At 35.7% G+C, this 17,216-nt stretch overlaps 3 protein-coding genes and 2 non-coding genes across 6 annotated transcripts; 4 read left to right on the top strand and 1 right to left on the bottom strand.

Annotated features, from left to right (window-relative positions):
* The first annotated feature begins 274 nt into the window (after positions 1-274).
* Positions 275-3,241, top strand: LOC103853197 (pentatricopeptide repeat-containing protein At1g79540). The gene has a single exon (XM_009130119.3). The coding sequence runs from the start codon at positions 580-582 to the stop codon at positions 2,899-2,901; it is 2,322 nt and encodes a 773-aa protein (XP_009128367.1). The 5' UTR covers positions 275-579; the 3' UTR covers positions 2,902-3,241.
* Positions 3,242-3,713: 472 nt separating this feature from the next.
* On the top strand, positions 3,714-6,767 carry LOC103853196 (glyceraldehyde-3-phosphate dehydrogenase GAPCP1, chloroplastic). Its single transcript, XM_009130117.3, has 14 exons — positions 3,714-3,988; positions 4,207-4,286; positions 4,386-4,450; positions 4,530-4,568; positions 4,661-4,761; positions 4,886-4,998; positions 5,097-5,196; positions 5,294-5,440; positions 5,521-5,581; positions 5,658-5,755; positions 5,844-5,986; positions 6,083-6,166; positions 6,252-6,341; positions 6,438-6,767. Exons 1-14 carry the CDS (start codon positions 3,917-3,919, stop codon positions 6,490-6,492), a joined length of 1,248 nt encoding a protein of 415 aa, XP_009128365.2. The 5' UTR covers positions 3,714-3,916; the 3' UTR covers positions 6,493-6,767.
* A 1,130-nt stretch (positions 6,768-7,897) lies between these two features.
* Positions 7,898-7,974, top strand: LOC117132311. The gene has a single exon (XR_004455866.1). It is a non-coding gene; the product is annotated as a small nucleolar RNA snoR117 (small nucleolar RNA).
* Positions 7,975-8,028: 54 nt separating this feature from the next.
* LOC117132310 lies at positions 8,029-8,114 on the top strand. The gene has a single exon (XR_004455865.1). It is a non-coding gene; the product is annotated as a small nucleolar RNA snoR116 (small nucleolar RNA).
* A 5,854-nt stretch (positions 8,115-13,968) lies between these two features.
* On the bottom strand, positions 13,969-16,982 carry LOC103853194 (2-dehydro-3-deoxyphosphooctonate aldolase 1). Of its 2 annotated transcripts, none has more exons than XM_033284437.1 (14): positions 16,878-16,939; positions 16,698-16,770; positions 16,516-16,613; positions 16,166-16,262; positions 15,890-15,955; positions 15,753-15,812; positions 15,575-15,649; positions 15,406-15,490; positions 15,265-15,323; positions 15,111-15,155; positions 14,669-14,767; positions 14,531-14,578; positions 14,388-14,435; positions 13,969-14,288 (listed from the first exon to the last, which is right to left on the bottom strand). In XM_033284437.1, the coding sequence occupies exons 2-14, from the start codon at positions 16,731-16,733 to the stop codon at positions 14,232-14,234; spliced, it is 873 nt and encodes a 290-aa protein (XP_033140328.1). In that variant the 5' UTR covers positions 16,734-16,770; positions 16,878-16,939; the 3' UTR covers positions 13,969-14,231. The 2 variants fall into 2 exon arrangements, with proteins under 2 accessions (XP_033140328.1, XP_009128363.1); XM_009130115.3 differs by having other exon boundaries at positions 13,984-14,288; positions 16,698-16,801; positions 16,878-16,982.
* Between the last annotated feature and the right edge of the window lie 234 nt (positions 16,983-17,216).

The raw sequence follows: 17,216 nt of genomic DNA, 5'->3' as shown, positions 1-17,216 counted from the left end.
ATAATTTTTTAATTAAAATATTAACCCCATAATAAAATTAATTTATCAGAGTTATATCAATTTAATTCATTAAAAAAATAAAGTTTAATTTTTTAACATAAATAGTCATTTAAAATGAAATACGATAAATAAAGATAAAATTTTTAAGTCTTTTATAAAATAAAACACAAATATATGAAAATGTTACATTTACTAAATATTTATCAATTGAAGAAAAAAACAAAAATAAACCCGCGCTTTGAAAGCGCGGGTCAAAATCTAGTATTATTTTAAAGAAGAAAACTTCGTTCTGATATAAGCATGCCGTTTTAATTCTACTAAAAGCCGATCGGTTTCACTAATTGTCACATACCGGTTTACGTACAAACCGGCTGGTATCATCTCAGAGATTGCTCCGATGGCAGAGAACCCTTGACGATCAAAAGAAAGCCGTCTTCCCTCCTCAGACTCCGTCTCTCCCCCCATCCTTACTCTCTCTCCAACATCTCGAAATCTCTTCACTCATTTCTCCGTCGCGTCTAATCCCCTTACAGTGCTTCTGCATCTAATGAACTCCCAAACAATGAGATTTGATCTAATATGAGATCACAAATGTTCCTTCGATCAGTCATCCAGTTCTATTCAAAGCGTCCCTACACCACCGAATTCAACATCTCCAGCGAAGTCATCGCCATCTTATCCAAGGCGAAACCCATAGAGCCAGCTTTGGAGCCGCTCGTCCCCTTCCTATCTCACAAAACCATCACATCGGTGATCAAAGATCATCTCAATCCGCAGTTAGGTTTCCGTTTCTTCATATGGGCGTCGAGGAGAGAGCGTCTAAGGAGCAAAGAGTCTTTCTCTCTGCTCATCGATATGTTATCCAAAGAGAACGGATGCGATCTCTACTGGCAAACTCTGGAGGAGCTTAAATCAAGCGGCGTCTCCGTCGATTCGTACTGCTTCCTCGTGTTGATCTCGGCTTATGCGAAGATGGGTTCGGCGGAGAAGGCGGTGGAGTCGTTTGGGAGGATGAAGGAGTTCGGATGCAGACCCGATGTGTTCACGTACAACGCGGTGTTGCGAGTCATGATGAGGAAAGAAGTCTTCTTTATGCTTGCTTTCGCTGTCTACAACGAGATGCTCAAGTGTAACTGCGCCCCGAATCGGTATACCTTTGGTGTTTTGATGGATGGGTTGTATAAGAAAGGGAGAATGAACGATGCACAGAAGATGTTCGACGATATGACGGGGAGAGGGATTCTTCCTGATAGAGTTACTTATACGATTCTTATCTCGGGTTTGTGTCAGAGAGGGAGTGTTGAAGACGCACGGAAGCTGTTCCACGAGATGAAAGAGGCTGGTGAGGCTCCTGATTCTGTTGCGTGCAATGCTTTGCTTGATGGGTTTTGTAAGTTAGGTAGAATGGTTGAGGCGTTTCAGCTGTTGCGGATGTTTGAGAAAGATGGTTTTGTGCTTGGTCTCCGAGGCTGCAGCAGTTTGATCGATGGATTGTTTAGAGGTGGGAGATACGATGAGGGGTTTGAGTTGTATGAGATTATGCTTAAGAAGAATATCAAGCCTGATGTTGTTTTGTGCACGATACTGATTCAAGGGTTATCCAAGGCAGGGAAGATTGAGGATGCGTTGAAGCTGCTAAGCAGCATGCCGAGTCAAGGTATTCCCCCAGATACTTACTGCTACAATGCTGTTATAAAGGCTCTATGTGAGCAGGGGCTTTTGGAAGAGGCTCGGTCTCTTCATCTCGAGATGTCGGAAACGGAATCCTTCCCTGATGAGTTCACACAGACGATCCTGATTTGTAGTATGTGCAGGAATGGTCTGGTTAGGAAAGCTGAAGAAATTTTCAATGAGATTGAGAAGAGAGGCTGTTCTCCTTCGGTTCCTAGTTTTAACGCTTTGATCGATGGTCTCTGCAAGTCCGGTGAGCTCAAGGAAGCTAGGTTATTGCTGCATAAAATGGAGGTGGGGAGACCTGCTTCTTTGTTTCTACGGCTTTCGTATAGTGGAAACCGGAGTTTTGACGCCATGGTTGAATCTGGTTCGATTCTGAAGGCGTACAAGGACCTTGCGCATCTTGCTGATGCTGGGAACTCGCCTGACATTGTAACTTACAACGTTCTGATAAACGGGTTCTGCAAAGCGGGAGACATTGACGGTGCTCTCAAGCTTCTCAATGTGCTTCAGCTAAAGGGTTTATCCCCTGACAGCGTCACTTACAACACTCTCATCAACGGACTACACAGAGTTGGTAGAGAAGAAGAAGCTTTTAAACTCTTTTACGCGAAAGATGACTTCAGACACAGTCCAGCCGTTTACAAATCGCTCATGACATGGTCATGTCGGAAAAGAAAGATCACGGTGGCTGTTAGTCTATGGATGAAATACTTAAAGAAGATATCTTGTCTGGACGACGAAACAGCTAATGAGATTGAACAGTGTTTCAAGGCAGGGGAAACCGAGAGAGCTTTAAGACGGCTAATCGAATTGGATACCAGAAGAGAAGAGTTCAGTTTCGAACCTTACACCATATGGCTGATAGGGTTATGCCAAGCAGGGAGGTTTCAGGAGGCCTTGATGGTGTTTTCTGTTTTAAGGGAGAAGAAGATCCTCGTCACGCCTCCGAGCTGTGTCAAACTGATTCATGGACTCTGCAAAAGAGAACAACTCGATGCAGCGGTTGATGTGTTCGCGTACACTCTGGATAACAACTTCAAGCTGATGCCTAGAGTGTGCAACTACCTCCTAAGCTCTCTCCTGCAAACCAGAGACAGAGTGGAGATTGTTTCTCGACTCATAAACAGAATGGAACTTGCAGGGTATGATGTTGACTCAATGCTTCGATTTAGGCTTTTGAAACGTCTTAGACATAGAAAAAGCCGGGTCATGATAGGTACTTAGGTATTGAAATGATATACATAAAGGGTTATTTTACATGAGGGGTTTTGTCGAGAAGAGAAATGAGTTTTGATTCAGTCTGTCTTAAGCTTGACATTACATTAGAGTAGACGAATCTGTGGAACTAGAAGCTGAAGGGAAAAATGAGAAAGACCAAGTGTGAAGTGTAGGGGCAGGTTATAAGGGGAAAAATGGTGATACGTAAATGCTTTTGTATGCATTATTATTCATAGAGTTGTTCTTGGAAGTTTTCATTGTTGTACACTGATTTGCTTTGTAATGTTGTTTAAATCTCTTTTTGAAATAAAAGACTAAACATGTCAGAAGCACTGTGTTTATTATACACAGCTTGTCTGCAGAGTAGTTCAGTTTCATGAAATATGAGACAAAAGCCATTATTAATCAATGATTAATTGGTTTGTTCAAATCACAAAATAGATATTATCTGGTTATGAATGATTCTTAATTGTGTATTGCTTGGACTATGAACCAGATTGATGATAAATGGTGTTGAATTGATGTATAATTTGTATGTACATATGTAGCTTGGTCCATTTATGTTTCAGTTTCGTGAAGCTGACATATACGAGCTAGAGAGGGCCTTTTTGAAACCCCGGCCCAGATCCGTCTGACGTGGCATCACAGTCACACCAAGAGGTTAGTATCTCAACCCGAAAACGACAAAAGAAATTCAAGTATCATTGGAGGCCGAGGCCCAAGCGTAAGATCTAATACACGTGTCCATATATGAGACTACGAAATCACAACCGTTGATTATGGCATTAAATTAATATATGTGTAGGTGGGCCGCACCAGATTCGCAACCCATCAAAATCAACAGAGTGTCGTCTCTGCAACAGTAGAGAGTGTCGTAGGCGCATAAAAAACTCCGTTGCGGACATTTTGGATTCATATTTATATATCTGGGGGGTTTGGCTCTACACCAACTACTCCCATAAGCCACCGAAAGTGTTCTTAGGGTTTTTTTTGACCAGCCGAGAGATCTCTTTCATTTTCAATGGCCTCCTCTTCTCCCCTCAGATCCGCCGCCGCCTCGGTCGCTACCCCTTTCTCGTATGATCATTCTAAGGTCAGAGACTACGTTTTGCCTCTTACTGATTCATATACTTAGCTGCGTTTCGGATTCTACATCGTGTTTCTGTTCGATTTGTCTTTACGGGGCCTTTTGTTTATGTTCTGAGTTTCTCAGTGCAATGATGACGTCACTCCTTTTTAGCGGTCTTTGTTTCTTGCCTTCTCGTATGTTCTCATGTCGTGTTTATTCCTTTTTTTTTTCCAAATACTCAGGTTTCCGCAAGCCATGGATTCAGTCGCAGCTTCACATCGTCAAGATTTTCTGGTGCTGCTGGGCCATCTTTGTCTCTACAGTTCCGTGACAAAACTCTCCCAACTCTTTTAATTTTTGTCAAATAAAATGCAAATTTTCATTTCTTAAGAGGTTTTTCTTTATATCATCGAATGTACAGAAAATGCAATGCAAGATTGCAACCCATCAAGGCCACGGCTACGCAAGCTCCACCTGCAGTTCAAAGTAAGAATGATAGTACTTTAGTACATGTGTTTTGTTGATTTATGCTTATTGGTGAATCTGATCTGATTGGTTTGAGTAGGGTCAAGTAGCACTGGAAAGACTAAGGTTGGGATCAACGGTATGTGCTTTTCATCAGTTATTAATATAATTTTTGAGGCCCCAGCGTTTTCATTTCTTACAGAAGCTCCTTATTTTCTATGAGTTTCACAGGTTTTGGTCGGATTGGAAGGTTGGTCCTCCGCATTGCAACATCCAGGGATGATATTGACGTTGTGGCAGTCAATGACCCCTTCATTGATGCCAAGTACATGGTAAGGGTGTCTTCTTTTTTATCAGGCTATATTTTAAAACACTCTTTCTGCTCTCTTCTTAATCTGAGTTACCTTGAAAGATGCATCATATATGTTTGTCTTCGCTTTGGAACTTGATTCACAGGCTTACATGTTGAAGTACGATTCTACTCATGGGAATTTCAAGGGAACCATCAATGTCATTGATGAATCTACCTTGGAGATCAATGGGAAGAAGGTCAATGTTGTCAGCAAGAGGTATCCTTTCAAAGCGACATGTTGTTTTCTGCAGATCAGAGAACGCACTATCTCAGTTTAGAAATTAGAACATGACATATTTTGTAACTATTTCTCAGAGATCCAGCTGAGATCCCTTGGGCTGATCTTGGAGCTGACTATGTTGTTGAGTCTTCAGGTGTATTCACCACCCTGTCAAAGGCTGCTTCCCATTTGAAGGTGTGCATTTTCATACGCACTTGTGATATACTAAGATTTAAGCTAAATAACCTTGTTTATATAGTTGCTTGATAGTAGTATTTCATTGGTTTTGCAGGGTGGTGCAAAGAAAGTAATCATTTCTGCCCCTTCAGCTGATGCACCCATGTTTGTTGTTGGGGTTAATGAGAAGACATACCAACCAAACATGGATATAGTCTCCAATGCAAGTTGTACCACCAATTGTCTTGCACCTCTTGCTAAGGTTGGTAATGTTGCACAATGATAGCTTCCCTCAATTGCCAAGAGCTTCGTTTAAGTTCAGCTTAATTGTTTCTTTGGCAGGTGGTGCATGAAGAATTTGGTATTCTTGAAGGCTTGATGACAACTGTCCATGCAACCACTGGTCTATATCTCTTGGCTCTCCTGCTTTACATTACTTACCTGATAACACTAACCTATGTGTTTTGGTTGTCTTTCAGCTACTCAGAAAACTGTTGATGGACCATCAATGAAGGACTGGAGAGGAGGCCGGGGAGCTAGTCAAAACATCATTCCTAGCTCTACCGGTGCTGCAAAGGTACTCACACAAAAATCACATGGGTAGCTAGCTACAACCATGTAATTGTCCTAATCATATTTGAACCGTGGTTTTGTGATTAAAATAGGCTGTAGGTAAAGTTCTGCCAGAACTGAACGGGAAACTTACTGGAATGGCATTCCGTGTACCAACACCAAACGTTTCCGTTGTGGATTTAACTTGTCGACTTGAGAAAGGTGCATCTTACGAAGATGTTAAAGCCGCCATTAAGTATGTTTCCAATACTCTCAACCTGATCACAGTATTATTATTTCATGAGTTGAATTTTTACAACTAGTAGTAACCTCTTATTATTTGATGTAACAGGTTTGCTTCAGAAGGGCCTCTAAAAGGAATTCTCGGGTATACTGATGAAGATGTAGTCTCCAATGACTTCGTGGGTGATTCAAGGTTGGTCTTCCTTCTTTTCCTCAGAGCTATCTGAAATCTGGATTTGTGGTTGACTAATGTAGTGATCTCGATTTCGTAATAACAGGTCAAGTATCTTTGACGCCAATGCGGGGATTGGATTGAGCAAGTCCTTTGTGAAACTTGTCTCTTGGTACGACAACGAATGGGGTTACAGGTACAGTTCTCCTTTCTCATCTCAATATACTCAGACAGATATATCCATCAACAGTTCCCAAACACTAACTGTTCTTCTCCCATTTTTACTTTACAGCAACCGAGTGCTTGACCTTATAGAGCACATGGCTATGGTAGCAGCCAGCCGCTAAGCAAGCTGCACATGCGCACACACGGGTCCTTGCATAAGCTTTGAGACTTTCTACTTCTTTTGTAATCTTCTACAAGGCGGTTTGGATTGGTTTGGTTCTATTAGGTGCTAGATCTTCTAAGGGTTTGATTTGGTTATTACGAGCATTCCTTTCTTTTTTGTTCTGTTTCAGTATCTGCAACCACGAAAAAAACATAGATTTGGTGTATTAGACTACTGTCATTTATCAATAAGCAACTATTCTTTGCGAGCTTCTTTAATGGAATCGTTTAGCTTTTTACTTGCTTATAGTATAAGTTCACTGTAGTTTTAAAACATACTAGAGATTGACCCGCATGTCCGTGCGGATGTTAATTTTACGGTTTTATAAATTTTATTCGTTATTTTATAATTAGTGTTATGTATTTAAGATGTGTCGTCGTATAACTAATTGTACTCAAAAGATTTGGACTGAATCGGATAATAAGATTATATTTGGTACAAATATACGAACCCCTTTCAGACACATTGGTTATTTAGATATTATTATGTTTCTACACATCAGAATCAAAATCATTCAGACCCGGAAAGACCCAACTCAAACCTCGTACATAAATTTATATATCCAAGTGGTGCCTAATTTCAAAATCCAAAAAAAAAAATTCTTAAAAGAAACAACTTGTAACTCAATGAGTATCCGAATGTCCATACTTAATTGATTCTGCAAATAAATTAAAAATAAAACTCTTTCTATATAGTTGGCAAAAATAAGAAAAATAGAAAGAATTTTTTATTAAGGTAATATAATTAATAAATTTGTTAATATGAATGAAATATGGAAATACATTTAATGTAATATTGATATCATTTTTTCCAAACAATTTTCAGTTATACTGCTATTTATGTTTCCAAACAGTACTTCGGTTTTAATAATAGATTGAAATAGATTATTCGTGTAACCAGACGCCTACACTATCGTTTATCTTCTTAGATCCTGCTTACTTGGTTTCTGGTAGCGAAGCGTGATGATTTTATTGTGGTCCCAATGTTATTGACTAATTTGTTCGTTAATGTGTAACTGGAAAAAGGCAATGAGTCCAATGTTACGGCCTGTTAAAATATTACAGATCCAAAGCTAAACGTTATTAACGTGCATGTAATCGAATGTGTATAAAGGCCAATTAATTTTGAGTGCAATATATAATAGTCCCCTATATACGGCCCATTTGAGTTAGGTTTGAAAATAGTGGTGGCCCATGGTGGTACTTGTAACCTAGTATGGTCGCTATATAAGACGCATTTTCCAACGATTCTCAGACATCAATCAAGAGTGTTTCTCCTTCTTTACTGACGTCCTATGTCCTTTCTGTCTAGCTGCGTAACAGTTTAGAGTTTAAGACTAATAGGTTAAGATTGCCCGTACACAAGGCCTGTGATGTTTGAGATTGTCCGTACCATCTGAGATTTCTCGTTGATGAGTTGTATCCTCTAGGTTCTGAGGCTTTTGGATCTATTTCTCTATGTGTACTATTTCTCGTGTTTTTCTCTTTGGATGATTAGGCGGGGATGATGAAAAAAGATTACCATCAAACTTTGAGAGATTAACAGCTCGTTGATGTATACTTCTTTATTTAATCTGAGCCTTATTTTGTGTTTATGATTTCTTAAAGGAAGGCAATAAATTAGAGTCTCTGGTACACTTCTTATACAATAGTGTATTAAGAGCTGTTTATTGCCGAAATTGAGTTTGGCTGATATTCTGGTACGTGTTCTAGTTTACATAGTTCATGTGCATTCAAAAGGCCTAACATACAGTTCCTCGACCAATTTGTATGAAATAATATTGTGTTTGTGTTTTTTGTTAGCTCATTAAAGGCAACAATTTAGAGTCTCTGATTCACTTCTTGATAGTGGATAAAGCGCTGTACGTTGCCGATATTGATGTTGGTTCAAAGATTTTTTTATTGGCTCCAATTTTATTTTGGCCAATACGATTAATGTACCAATATGTTATCACGTTTTAGATTAAGTCTTTTGATTTGGAACATTACTGGATTGTATTGCTAGGCTAACCGCTATATGACTGGGTTGTATCGAGCGTCCTGATCAGATGCTGTGAATTTATAACCGGCTATATTACTGGATTGTATTGCTAGGCTAACCGCTATATGACTGGGTTGTATCAAGCGTCCTGATCAGATTCTGTGAATTTATAACCGGCTACACCACAATTAAAATGACCAAGTGTATGAGATTCGGTCTAAAACTCAAAACTATAATAATTACCCGTTTTAAAGATTAGGAGAAAGAAATTAGTACGCTTAATTGGAAATTAAATGAAGATCACAATAAAAAAGGATAATTTGGAGGTCCAAAGATAAAACAAAACGAAAGGTTCGATAACTTTGTTTTCACTCACCAGCTCAAACCTGCAGTTTCTGTTTTCGATTTGGCCACTGCAAGCTATACTCAGTCTTCTTGGATTGAGTTCTATCATGCGGTGCAAAGGACATACAGACCGTTTTGTCATATGTTTATAGAGCCAGTGACTGGGTCACTCTCAGACTCAATCTTTATATATAAAGTAGAGTTACATCACTCCTCAGGGCTCCACATCGGATTCCAGCTAGGAAAATCGAGCTCCCTCAGGCTGACACGTGTCCACCTTATTAAACGCTCCGTTTCATTTATTTTTTCATCCGATTCCGTTGGGCTTGGCTTCATATGTTGTATGTATATTTTACTTTATTAAGCCCATATCTTTATATATAAAGTAGAGTTACATCACTCCTCAGAGCTCCACATCGGATTCCAGCTAGGAAAATCGAGCTCCCTCAGGCTGACACGTGTCCACCTTATTAAACGCTCCGTTTCATTTATTTTTTCATCCGATTCCGTTGGGCTTGGCTTCATATGTTGTATGTATATTTTACTTTATTAAGCCCATATTGATATAAAGCGTAATATGATGTGTTTGAAACACCGCTTTTCTTATTTCATCGTTTCACGCTCTCTCTTCTCCGCCGTAGAAAATTCTAAGGTTTCTATCGATTCCCTGATCCAGCAATCAATCTGCACAGTAGCAAATCTAGAGTTTGGAGCAGTTTATTCATATTTTTCCTACTAATCCAATATAATCAATCGGTGGAGGTTCCTCTATAATAAGGTTAGCATCCCTACAATCCAAAGCATCCTATCAATCTATTAAAAAAATCCGATTATATTTGTAACGACTCCGTCGTGTGAATCCACTTACTATTTTTTTTTTATCCTTGATTATGTTATTGAACTTTTGCTTTGTGTTGAATCATTTAACCAAGTTTTCCAGATTTTTTTTTTTTGTTTGTTGATTGTTCTATCTAATTCACATATGTAACCAAGTAGCAAGGATGGGAAGCTATCAGTTGAACAGTTACAGGCCCTAACTGTGAAAGTTTTAAGATTGTAGCGTTAGTACGTGGAAACGTTTTCCTGATAAAAATTTCTTCATACTGTCTGGCATAGGCCGAAGAAGCTACACACGAGTAAAGGATGAGGAGTGCTAGGCAGATGAGTGGAAGTTGGTGGGTCAATTAACTTATCTGCAGTTCTGTGTTGTTTAGGCCTCTTGCTTTAGTAATACCGAACTTGGCTAACTGTGAGTCTGTGACATGTTTTTGTAGAAAGAAGAAGAAAAAGCTCAACAAGCCTAAAAAGAAGATACATCTGCCTTAAAGTTTGAATAACAAAACACTTTTCCACCCCTCCCATTCTAACTGTCATTCTGCCAACAGAAACAAACTTCACGGTGAAGGATAGATACAATACAAGTATTATGGACATCAACAGCAGTTTGCAGAGGGACGGTGTCTTAGTACATCTTCATCATAAAGAGTGAGCAAATTCTTATTACTATTTTTCAAAACTGCAACAAGTTCTACCTAACAAAAAAAATATATCTGATTTTGATGTTGTCTGGTTCTGTAAAATAATAATTTGCTGGGCTCTCTTTATTTTAGTTACTACAAACTAACGTGTTGTCAGTATGTTTTTGAATACAGAGGTATGCAGTTTCAGATGGGTGAGATCGGGAGAGGTCATTTTGGTTGCACTTGCTCTGCCAGCCTAAGTTCAAGAAAGAGAGCTCAAGGGTCAGGAGGTTGCTGTTAAAGTCACCCCAAAACCAAAGGTCTACTTTACAGTTCTCCCATGTTTTAATCTTAAGGTTTATGCTTCAGTTGGCTTTAGGTTTGCATACTCTTTGATGGTTGGTGGGAGAGAAATGCTTCATTGTATTGTCATAAAACTACAACTTTGTGGGGTTGTTGTCTGATTTTAGGTTGATAGATGTTAGTGTTTCACAATACTGATAGCTTATGGTTACGGATTACAGAGAAATTAAAAAAGATATCATTCCTAGATTCTCTTGATGTCCCTCCACAGAATTAAGCATATTGTGATAATTCGGAGTTTATGGTTTTGTTACCATATATATATTTTTTTAAACCAAGTAAGATGATTTTTAGTTTAGTTTCTCATGCTTTTAGTAAACAATGCCTTATGTTAATCCAGGTTTGTATAACATGAGAATAGCTATTTCTGAGTCCCAGGAAAAAGAAGCCAGAAGATAAATAGCGGAGCTACCGAAGCAGCCGCAGAAAGCAACTCAAAGGCTGATGAAGAAAAATTATTCACTGTCACAGTGAAGCAAAATCATTCACTGAAGAGCTTCGAAAGTCTCAAGAAGAAGCAGAGCAAGCAAAGGCTGGGGCAAGTACAATGGATACCATTTTATTTGCAACTTAGGAATAAACTAAGGCTGCTAAGGGTTCAGAAGAAGAATAGAAGGGTCAAAGGCGAGAAACTGAGTCTAGGAAGTAGGAACTGAACAAACCCAATCTCACAAGGAAATCACATAAGTTAGTCTGATGTGAAGAAGTTGATTATGTAAGATCTGTTTTATAAATGCATAAGTCTACGTTATAATAGAAGAGTTAAGTCATATCAGTTTCTGAATTTTAGTTACCACCAGTAACTTACTTTATTAATAACATTTTATTTCAAAAGCTGATGTAATAGAACCAGGATTATTAAGGCAAGAATTACCAAAAGAGTAATCTTGAAGTTCGATCTAAAATTAAAATATTGTTTTACAAAAATAACAGTAATAGGTGATAGTATAACAAACAATAATTTTAGGTTGGTAACAATATTGTATCTCAAACATGGAAATAGTTTTATACCAATTGTAGATCAATTTGTTTTTTATAGTATTTGCATGATTTAATAGTCCAAACATTTAAAATTTCCAAAGAAAATATATTATTATTTAGTTTATGTATTATTAGTTGATTCAGAAATCCAAATAATATTTACAAATCAAAGTAAAATATACATATGATAAAATTTAATATACAAATTTAAATTAGTATTTACAAATCCGATGGTTTTCTTTCGGGTTACCTTCAGATTTGAGAATTTATATTTTAACAAAGAAATATATACAAATCTATTCAAATCCATTATGAAATCAAATCTATTAATAAATATGTATGATTGAATAACACCTGTTTTGAATTAGAATTTTTAAATCATTCCACCAGTAACACATGATTTCAATATATATTTTACAATTATATAACTAATAATAATATATTTAATTTAGATTTCCAAATCTATTAAAATACACTAACCAATAACATTAGAAATAAAGTTATATATTCAAATTATCTTATGAAACTGAGAAAATAACATTACAAAATATTTGGACACTTAATGATCCCAGATATTAAATTGACGTGGTCACATATATCGAGACACAATATTTTAGTCAAAATGTTTCTCATTTTCAGATAAAAATAACCATTCGCATATTCTATTGGAAATCACTATATATTCATAAAAATTCAAATAGTATATTCCTTTTAGTAATCCATAATTGTTATTAAAAATACAATGCAACTATTAAAATCTAAATTTAAATAATTAGTTGGTTTTATGTGGTATATGTTATTAAAAATACAATACAAATATATTTTTCGTATGTTTTTGTAATCATTTGTATTTTGTTATAAATATTTTAACTTCAATCACAAAATTTCAATGGGAATTTAGCAGTTTATAATTTATAAACACTTTTAAAGTTAAAAACATAACAAAAATGGGAAAAAAACTAAAACAAGTTAACCCATATCATTGGAAATTTGAATTGAGATCATTTTTTTCGGCAGATCAAAATATGGTGCAGAAAAAACCCCTAAGATTTTAAATAAATAATATAAATAATCAATATTAATAACTTCTCACTTACACAATATTAATAACTTCTCGATCACAACTTTACTCTTACATCTGAATCACAACTTACACAATATTAATAACTTCTCACTTATATATATAAATAATCAATTATAATAAATATAAAATGCACCACATCTATATTATTAAAGTTGAAGTACACATTGAGATTGTTTGGCAATATGGATAGTAGTTAAAAAAATAGTACTGTTTGGAAACATGGATAGTAGTAAGTTAGGAAAAAAAATAATGGGCTTATGCTACTAAAAATTGGAAGTCCATTACATTATATTAAAAAGTAATGGGTCTATGTTATTTGATATATAAAATATTAAAATCAAAACAATAATTTAAAATTGATTTATATCAAAAATTCATTCAAAAATATATATATATATATATATATATTCAAAATTTGATTTTTACTAACATATTTTCTAATAACTATTATAAAAATATTTTCAATATATATAAGAAAAATACAATACAAAACCCAATTTTAAACACCAACTTACGTTATGGTTTTTATATTTCACATTAAATTTAAAATATAATATATATGATTATTTATATGATTGTACGTATAAAATATTATTAATTATAAAAAAACTTATTTGATGGTACGTATAAAATACGATTAATTATATGATAACACATATTTTGTAACCTATGATGACACATATAGGATATATATAATAGTGATTAAGGGTGGGCGTTCGGGTTCGTTTTCGGGTCTTTTTGGGATTTCGTGTTCAGTTCAGATTTTTTAAGATTTGGTTCGGATTTGGATAACCAATTTAAATAGGTTTGGTTTAAATATTTGGATAGAAAATTAATAATTATTTAAGTATTTTTGGAGTTTTGAGTATATTTTAACTATTTAAGATATTTACGTTTGATTATTTGTATATATTTTAAAAATACACCCGCACGGGCGTGCGGGTCCAAATCTAGTAAGTTATTATATGTAATGCCACCCCAAGAAAAAGAATTATAACTAATTATCAACATAGCATGGTTTATTTAGTCTTAAAAAACATGTAAAAAACTTAACTAATATTTATATTTTTAATTAATAAAAAATTTCATTAAATACTTATTCTAACAATTTAAATTATTTTCAAATATTCATCCCGCCCGTAGGGCGGGCCAGCCCTAGTTAAATATATATATATATATATCTATTTTATTGCACTGAAGATAATGTGCAGGCATATGTAAATGTGGTTGACTTATGTTTTCAGAAATGGGTAGGGAAACCCACGAGCTTTTACATCGAATGTAAACAGAATCCATCATAGTTATTATATGTTTATAACAGTTTCTCTTAAAATCAAAAACAAATAATGCTCTTTGCTCAAGTAGATGTTATGTCTAAGAAACAGATGATGCATTATCATGGTCTCTAAAGATTATTAACAGTTTCATGGTGAGCAGAGGCATATCATATATATCGTACATGCCCATTTACTTGCATCTTCAATTCTAATCGCGGAACGGTGTGAGATCGATCTGGAACTGCTGCTTCCCTTTTGTGACCCTCTGCCAAGAATTTAAGATTCAAGATTCTTGCAATTGCTAATGAGTAGGAACACATTCTCAAAATCATAAAGCAACAATCCAAGAACTGAAAAGGCTTACAGCAATGGCGATGAGCTCTTCTAGGAGTTCTTCTAAATGACGCAAAGGCTTTTGACAGCCAAAAACACAGCACAAAATAAACAATATTAGTTTTCAAGAATGTGAGAATGAATACATGCCATTAGTAAGGACATAAAACTCACCCATTGAGTTGGACCATCAACTGGAGCACTTAGAGGATCATCATGAACCTGATCATAATAATCAAATGAACTTTGATAATTTGTCTAAAAAGGATGTCGTGTCCCTAACCCTAAGCGGTATCAAACAGACTATCCTACCTCCATGAAAATTCCATCAACACCAACTGCTACAGCAGTTCTTGCAATGCAGGGTATCAACTCACGTAGTCCTCCACTAGCAACACCTCCACCCTCCAACTGCATAAGAATGTATTACTACATTTGTTCCTTCAAAAAGATTTTCTAGTGTTTTCACAAATATTAAGAAAATTCATTAAATCACTATTATAAATATATCATTTTTTGTAATTATCAATTTCTAAGAATTTTTAATTAGAAATAATTCATTAAAACTCAGTTAATTTTTTTTGAAGTTTACAATTTATGCATAGAAACATAAAATGTCTATCTTTGTGAAACGATTTTTTTCTTCTAAAACATCTATTTTAGTGGAAGGGAAAGAGTATTTATTTTTTTGAGCATAAGTATTTGGATATCATTGGCCTCTATATGAAATAGCTGTTTTCAAAAGTGACCACACCTTTTTGCCTGCAGGTTGTTGTAGTGCATGGGTTATATCAGCAACCTGTCACCAATAAATAAAACAAGTACGTTAAACTAATAGAATGAATAAGTGCAATATAAATCAGAATACAAAATGTTGAAAAAAAAAAGATGAAGCAAGGTTTACATACAACAGGACAATTAGCTTCCCTCATCCATTCAAAGTTTCGTGGATCTACTATCAAATCATCTGATCATCCAAAACCAAAACAGAGTACCAGTCAGCAAATTGCAAAACGGACCAAAACATTCAATAGGAGATGATAACTTACTGTATCCAAACATGGTTCCTCTTTCACAAACCATCACATTTGGATTCCCAGCAAGTCTGATCTTCTCTGCCGAATTATTCATTACCTTAAAGAGTTCATCATACACACAGTCATCAAAGCAAAAAGTTTTTTGTATCAGCTCGAAACACGTAAGAAGAAATAAACTCACAGAAGGAGCACAGAACTGTCCTTTCTTGATATTGATAATTTTTCCGGTTTGAGCTGCCGCAACCAGAAGATCTGTCTGGAATCATAAATTAACAGCTTAAAACATGATCCAGAAGATAGAAATAGATCCAACAAAGGAAGTCTGAAAGCTACAAACAAATACAGTTTTAGAGTCTTGCCTGGCGACATAAGAATGCTGGTATCTGAATTATATCTGCAACCTTGCCAACTTCTTCACACTAAATAAAAAAGCATTAAAAGGTAACAAAAGACCTGCTAAAACTCAATTCTCTGAGGTGAATACGTTGCTTTATACCTGGATCGATTCATGAACATCAGTCACTATTGGCAGGTCATATGCTACTTTCACCTTCTCAAGAATCTGCGTTAGAGAATTATAAAAGCTGGCCATCATTATCTTGTACAGAAACACTAAAAGACTGAAGCAGCTTATAAGTCAGCTAACTGGTTACATAAGGTTCCTTTAATGTTGAAACTCTGTCAAGATTTTTCAAATGCACAGTCCTCCTAAGCTCCTAACCATCTCTACTTGAAGGAAAGAAACAGAGTGATAAAAAAGAGTAAAGACTACCTTGAGACCCTCAGCCATGCCAGGACCTCGGAAGGACTTAGAAGAAGTTCTGTTAGCCTTATCAAAACTTGACTTGAAAACCAGAGGCAACCCAACTCTAAACCATTTACACACACAAACAAAATGGTTATCGTAACTCGTAAGGAACTTGAAAAAAGAAATGATACAAAAGATCTCTCAAGCAAGAAAGAACCTACTGTAAAAATGCTATAAACACCAAACAAAAAGCTTCATCAGTAATGCCAAAGTAATAGGAATCATATACACTTTAATACACGAAGGTAATGATGTTATAAACAGAACACAAAAGCTTCAAAGTTAAACCACAAGTACAAAAAAAAAAATCATACTTTGTGGCAATGTGTTTGATGTGCTTTGCCATTCGAAGGATATGCTCCTCGGATTCGATCACATTTGGACCAGCCAACAAGAAGAACGGTTCAGCATCCTATACAGAGAGTTATATGCTTATTAACATCAAACTCAATTTTCACCATCAGAAATTTAAAAAAAAAACGAAATTTTTAAAAACCTTGAGCTGATTGTAGAGTGGTGATGTTGCCGCCATTCTTTTTCGTCAAAGCTAACAACTTGGAATACAAAAGCTGCACGATCGAGAAGATCTTCGATCAAAATCTGAGTATAGAAAAAAAAAACAAATCAATGTGTCTGTAACGAAGCAAACAAGAGAAGGAAAGGTAAGGGGTGTGACCTTGTTGTAACTTGATCTCGAAGTTGCAGAGTGAAGTGAAGGGAAGTGAGATGAGATCTCCTCCTCTCACCTTTTAGCCTGTTTGGACGCACGGACAGATTAGTTCATACCCAGAATATTTAATCACTCTAAATTTTGGTCTAAGATGTTTGGTTAAGTTTGGTTAATAATACTTTGGATTCAAATAAAATTTATATCTCTAACGAAAACTTATTTTCAATTTAAATTCATTTCAATTTTTTTAAACAAGAACCAAATATTTAATAATACAATTTGGATACTAGTTTTGATTTTCATATCGTTTTCGAGTTTTGTTTAGATTTTCTGTATTTTATTCGA

This window comes from Brassica rapa, chromosome A02 (assembly GCF_000309985.2).
Source record: "Brassica rapa cultivar Chiifu-401-42 chromosome A02, CAAS_Brap_v3.01, whole genome shotgun sequence".
Taxonomy (NCBI): Eukaryota; Viridiplantae; Streptophyta; class Magnoliopsida; order Brassicales; family Brassicaceae; genus Brassica; species Brassica rapa.
Note: the sequence above shows the minus strand (reverse complement) of the source record. Positions and strands in the feature narration are given on the sequence as shown.

Bases quoted from the DNA above. Each gene is read 5' to 3' on its own strand.
- LOC103853197 (XM_009130119.3), top strand. From the start codon at position 580: ATGAGATCACAAATGTTCCTTCGATCAGTCATCCAGTTCTATTCAAAG.
- LOC103853196 (XM_009130117.3), top strand. From the start codon at position 3,917: ATGGCCTCCTCTTCTCCCCTCAGATCCGCCGCCGCCTCGGTCGCTACC. The intron at 4,451-4,529 runs GTAAGAATGATA...TGGTTTGAGTAG, and splicing joins AGCTCCACCTGCAGTTCAAA to GGTCAAGTAGCACTGGAAAG. The intron at 4,569-4,660 runs GTATGTGCTTTT...TGAGTTTCACAG, and splicing joins GACTAAGGTTGGGATCAACG to GTTTTGGTCGGATTGGAAGG.
- LOC103853194 (XM_009130115.3), bottom strand. From the start codon at position 16,733: ATGGCGGCAACATCACCACTCTACAATCAGCTCAAG. The intron at 14,579-14,668 runs GTAGGATAGTCT...TATTATGATCAG, and splicing joins TTGATGGAATTTTCATGGAG to GTTCATGATGATCCTCTAAG. The intron at 14,289-14,387 runs GTAAGCCTTTTC...AATTCTTGGCAG, and splicing joins AAGAGCTCATCGCCATTGCT to AGGGTCACAAAAGGGAAGCA.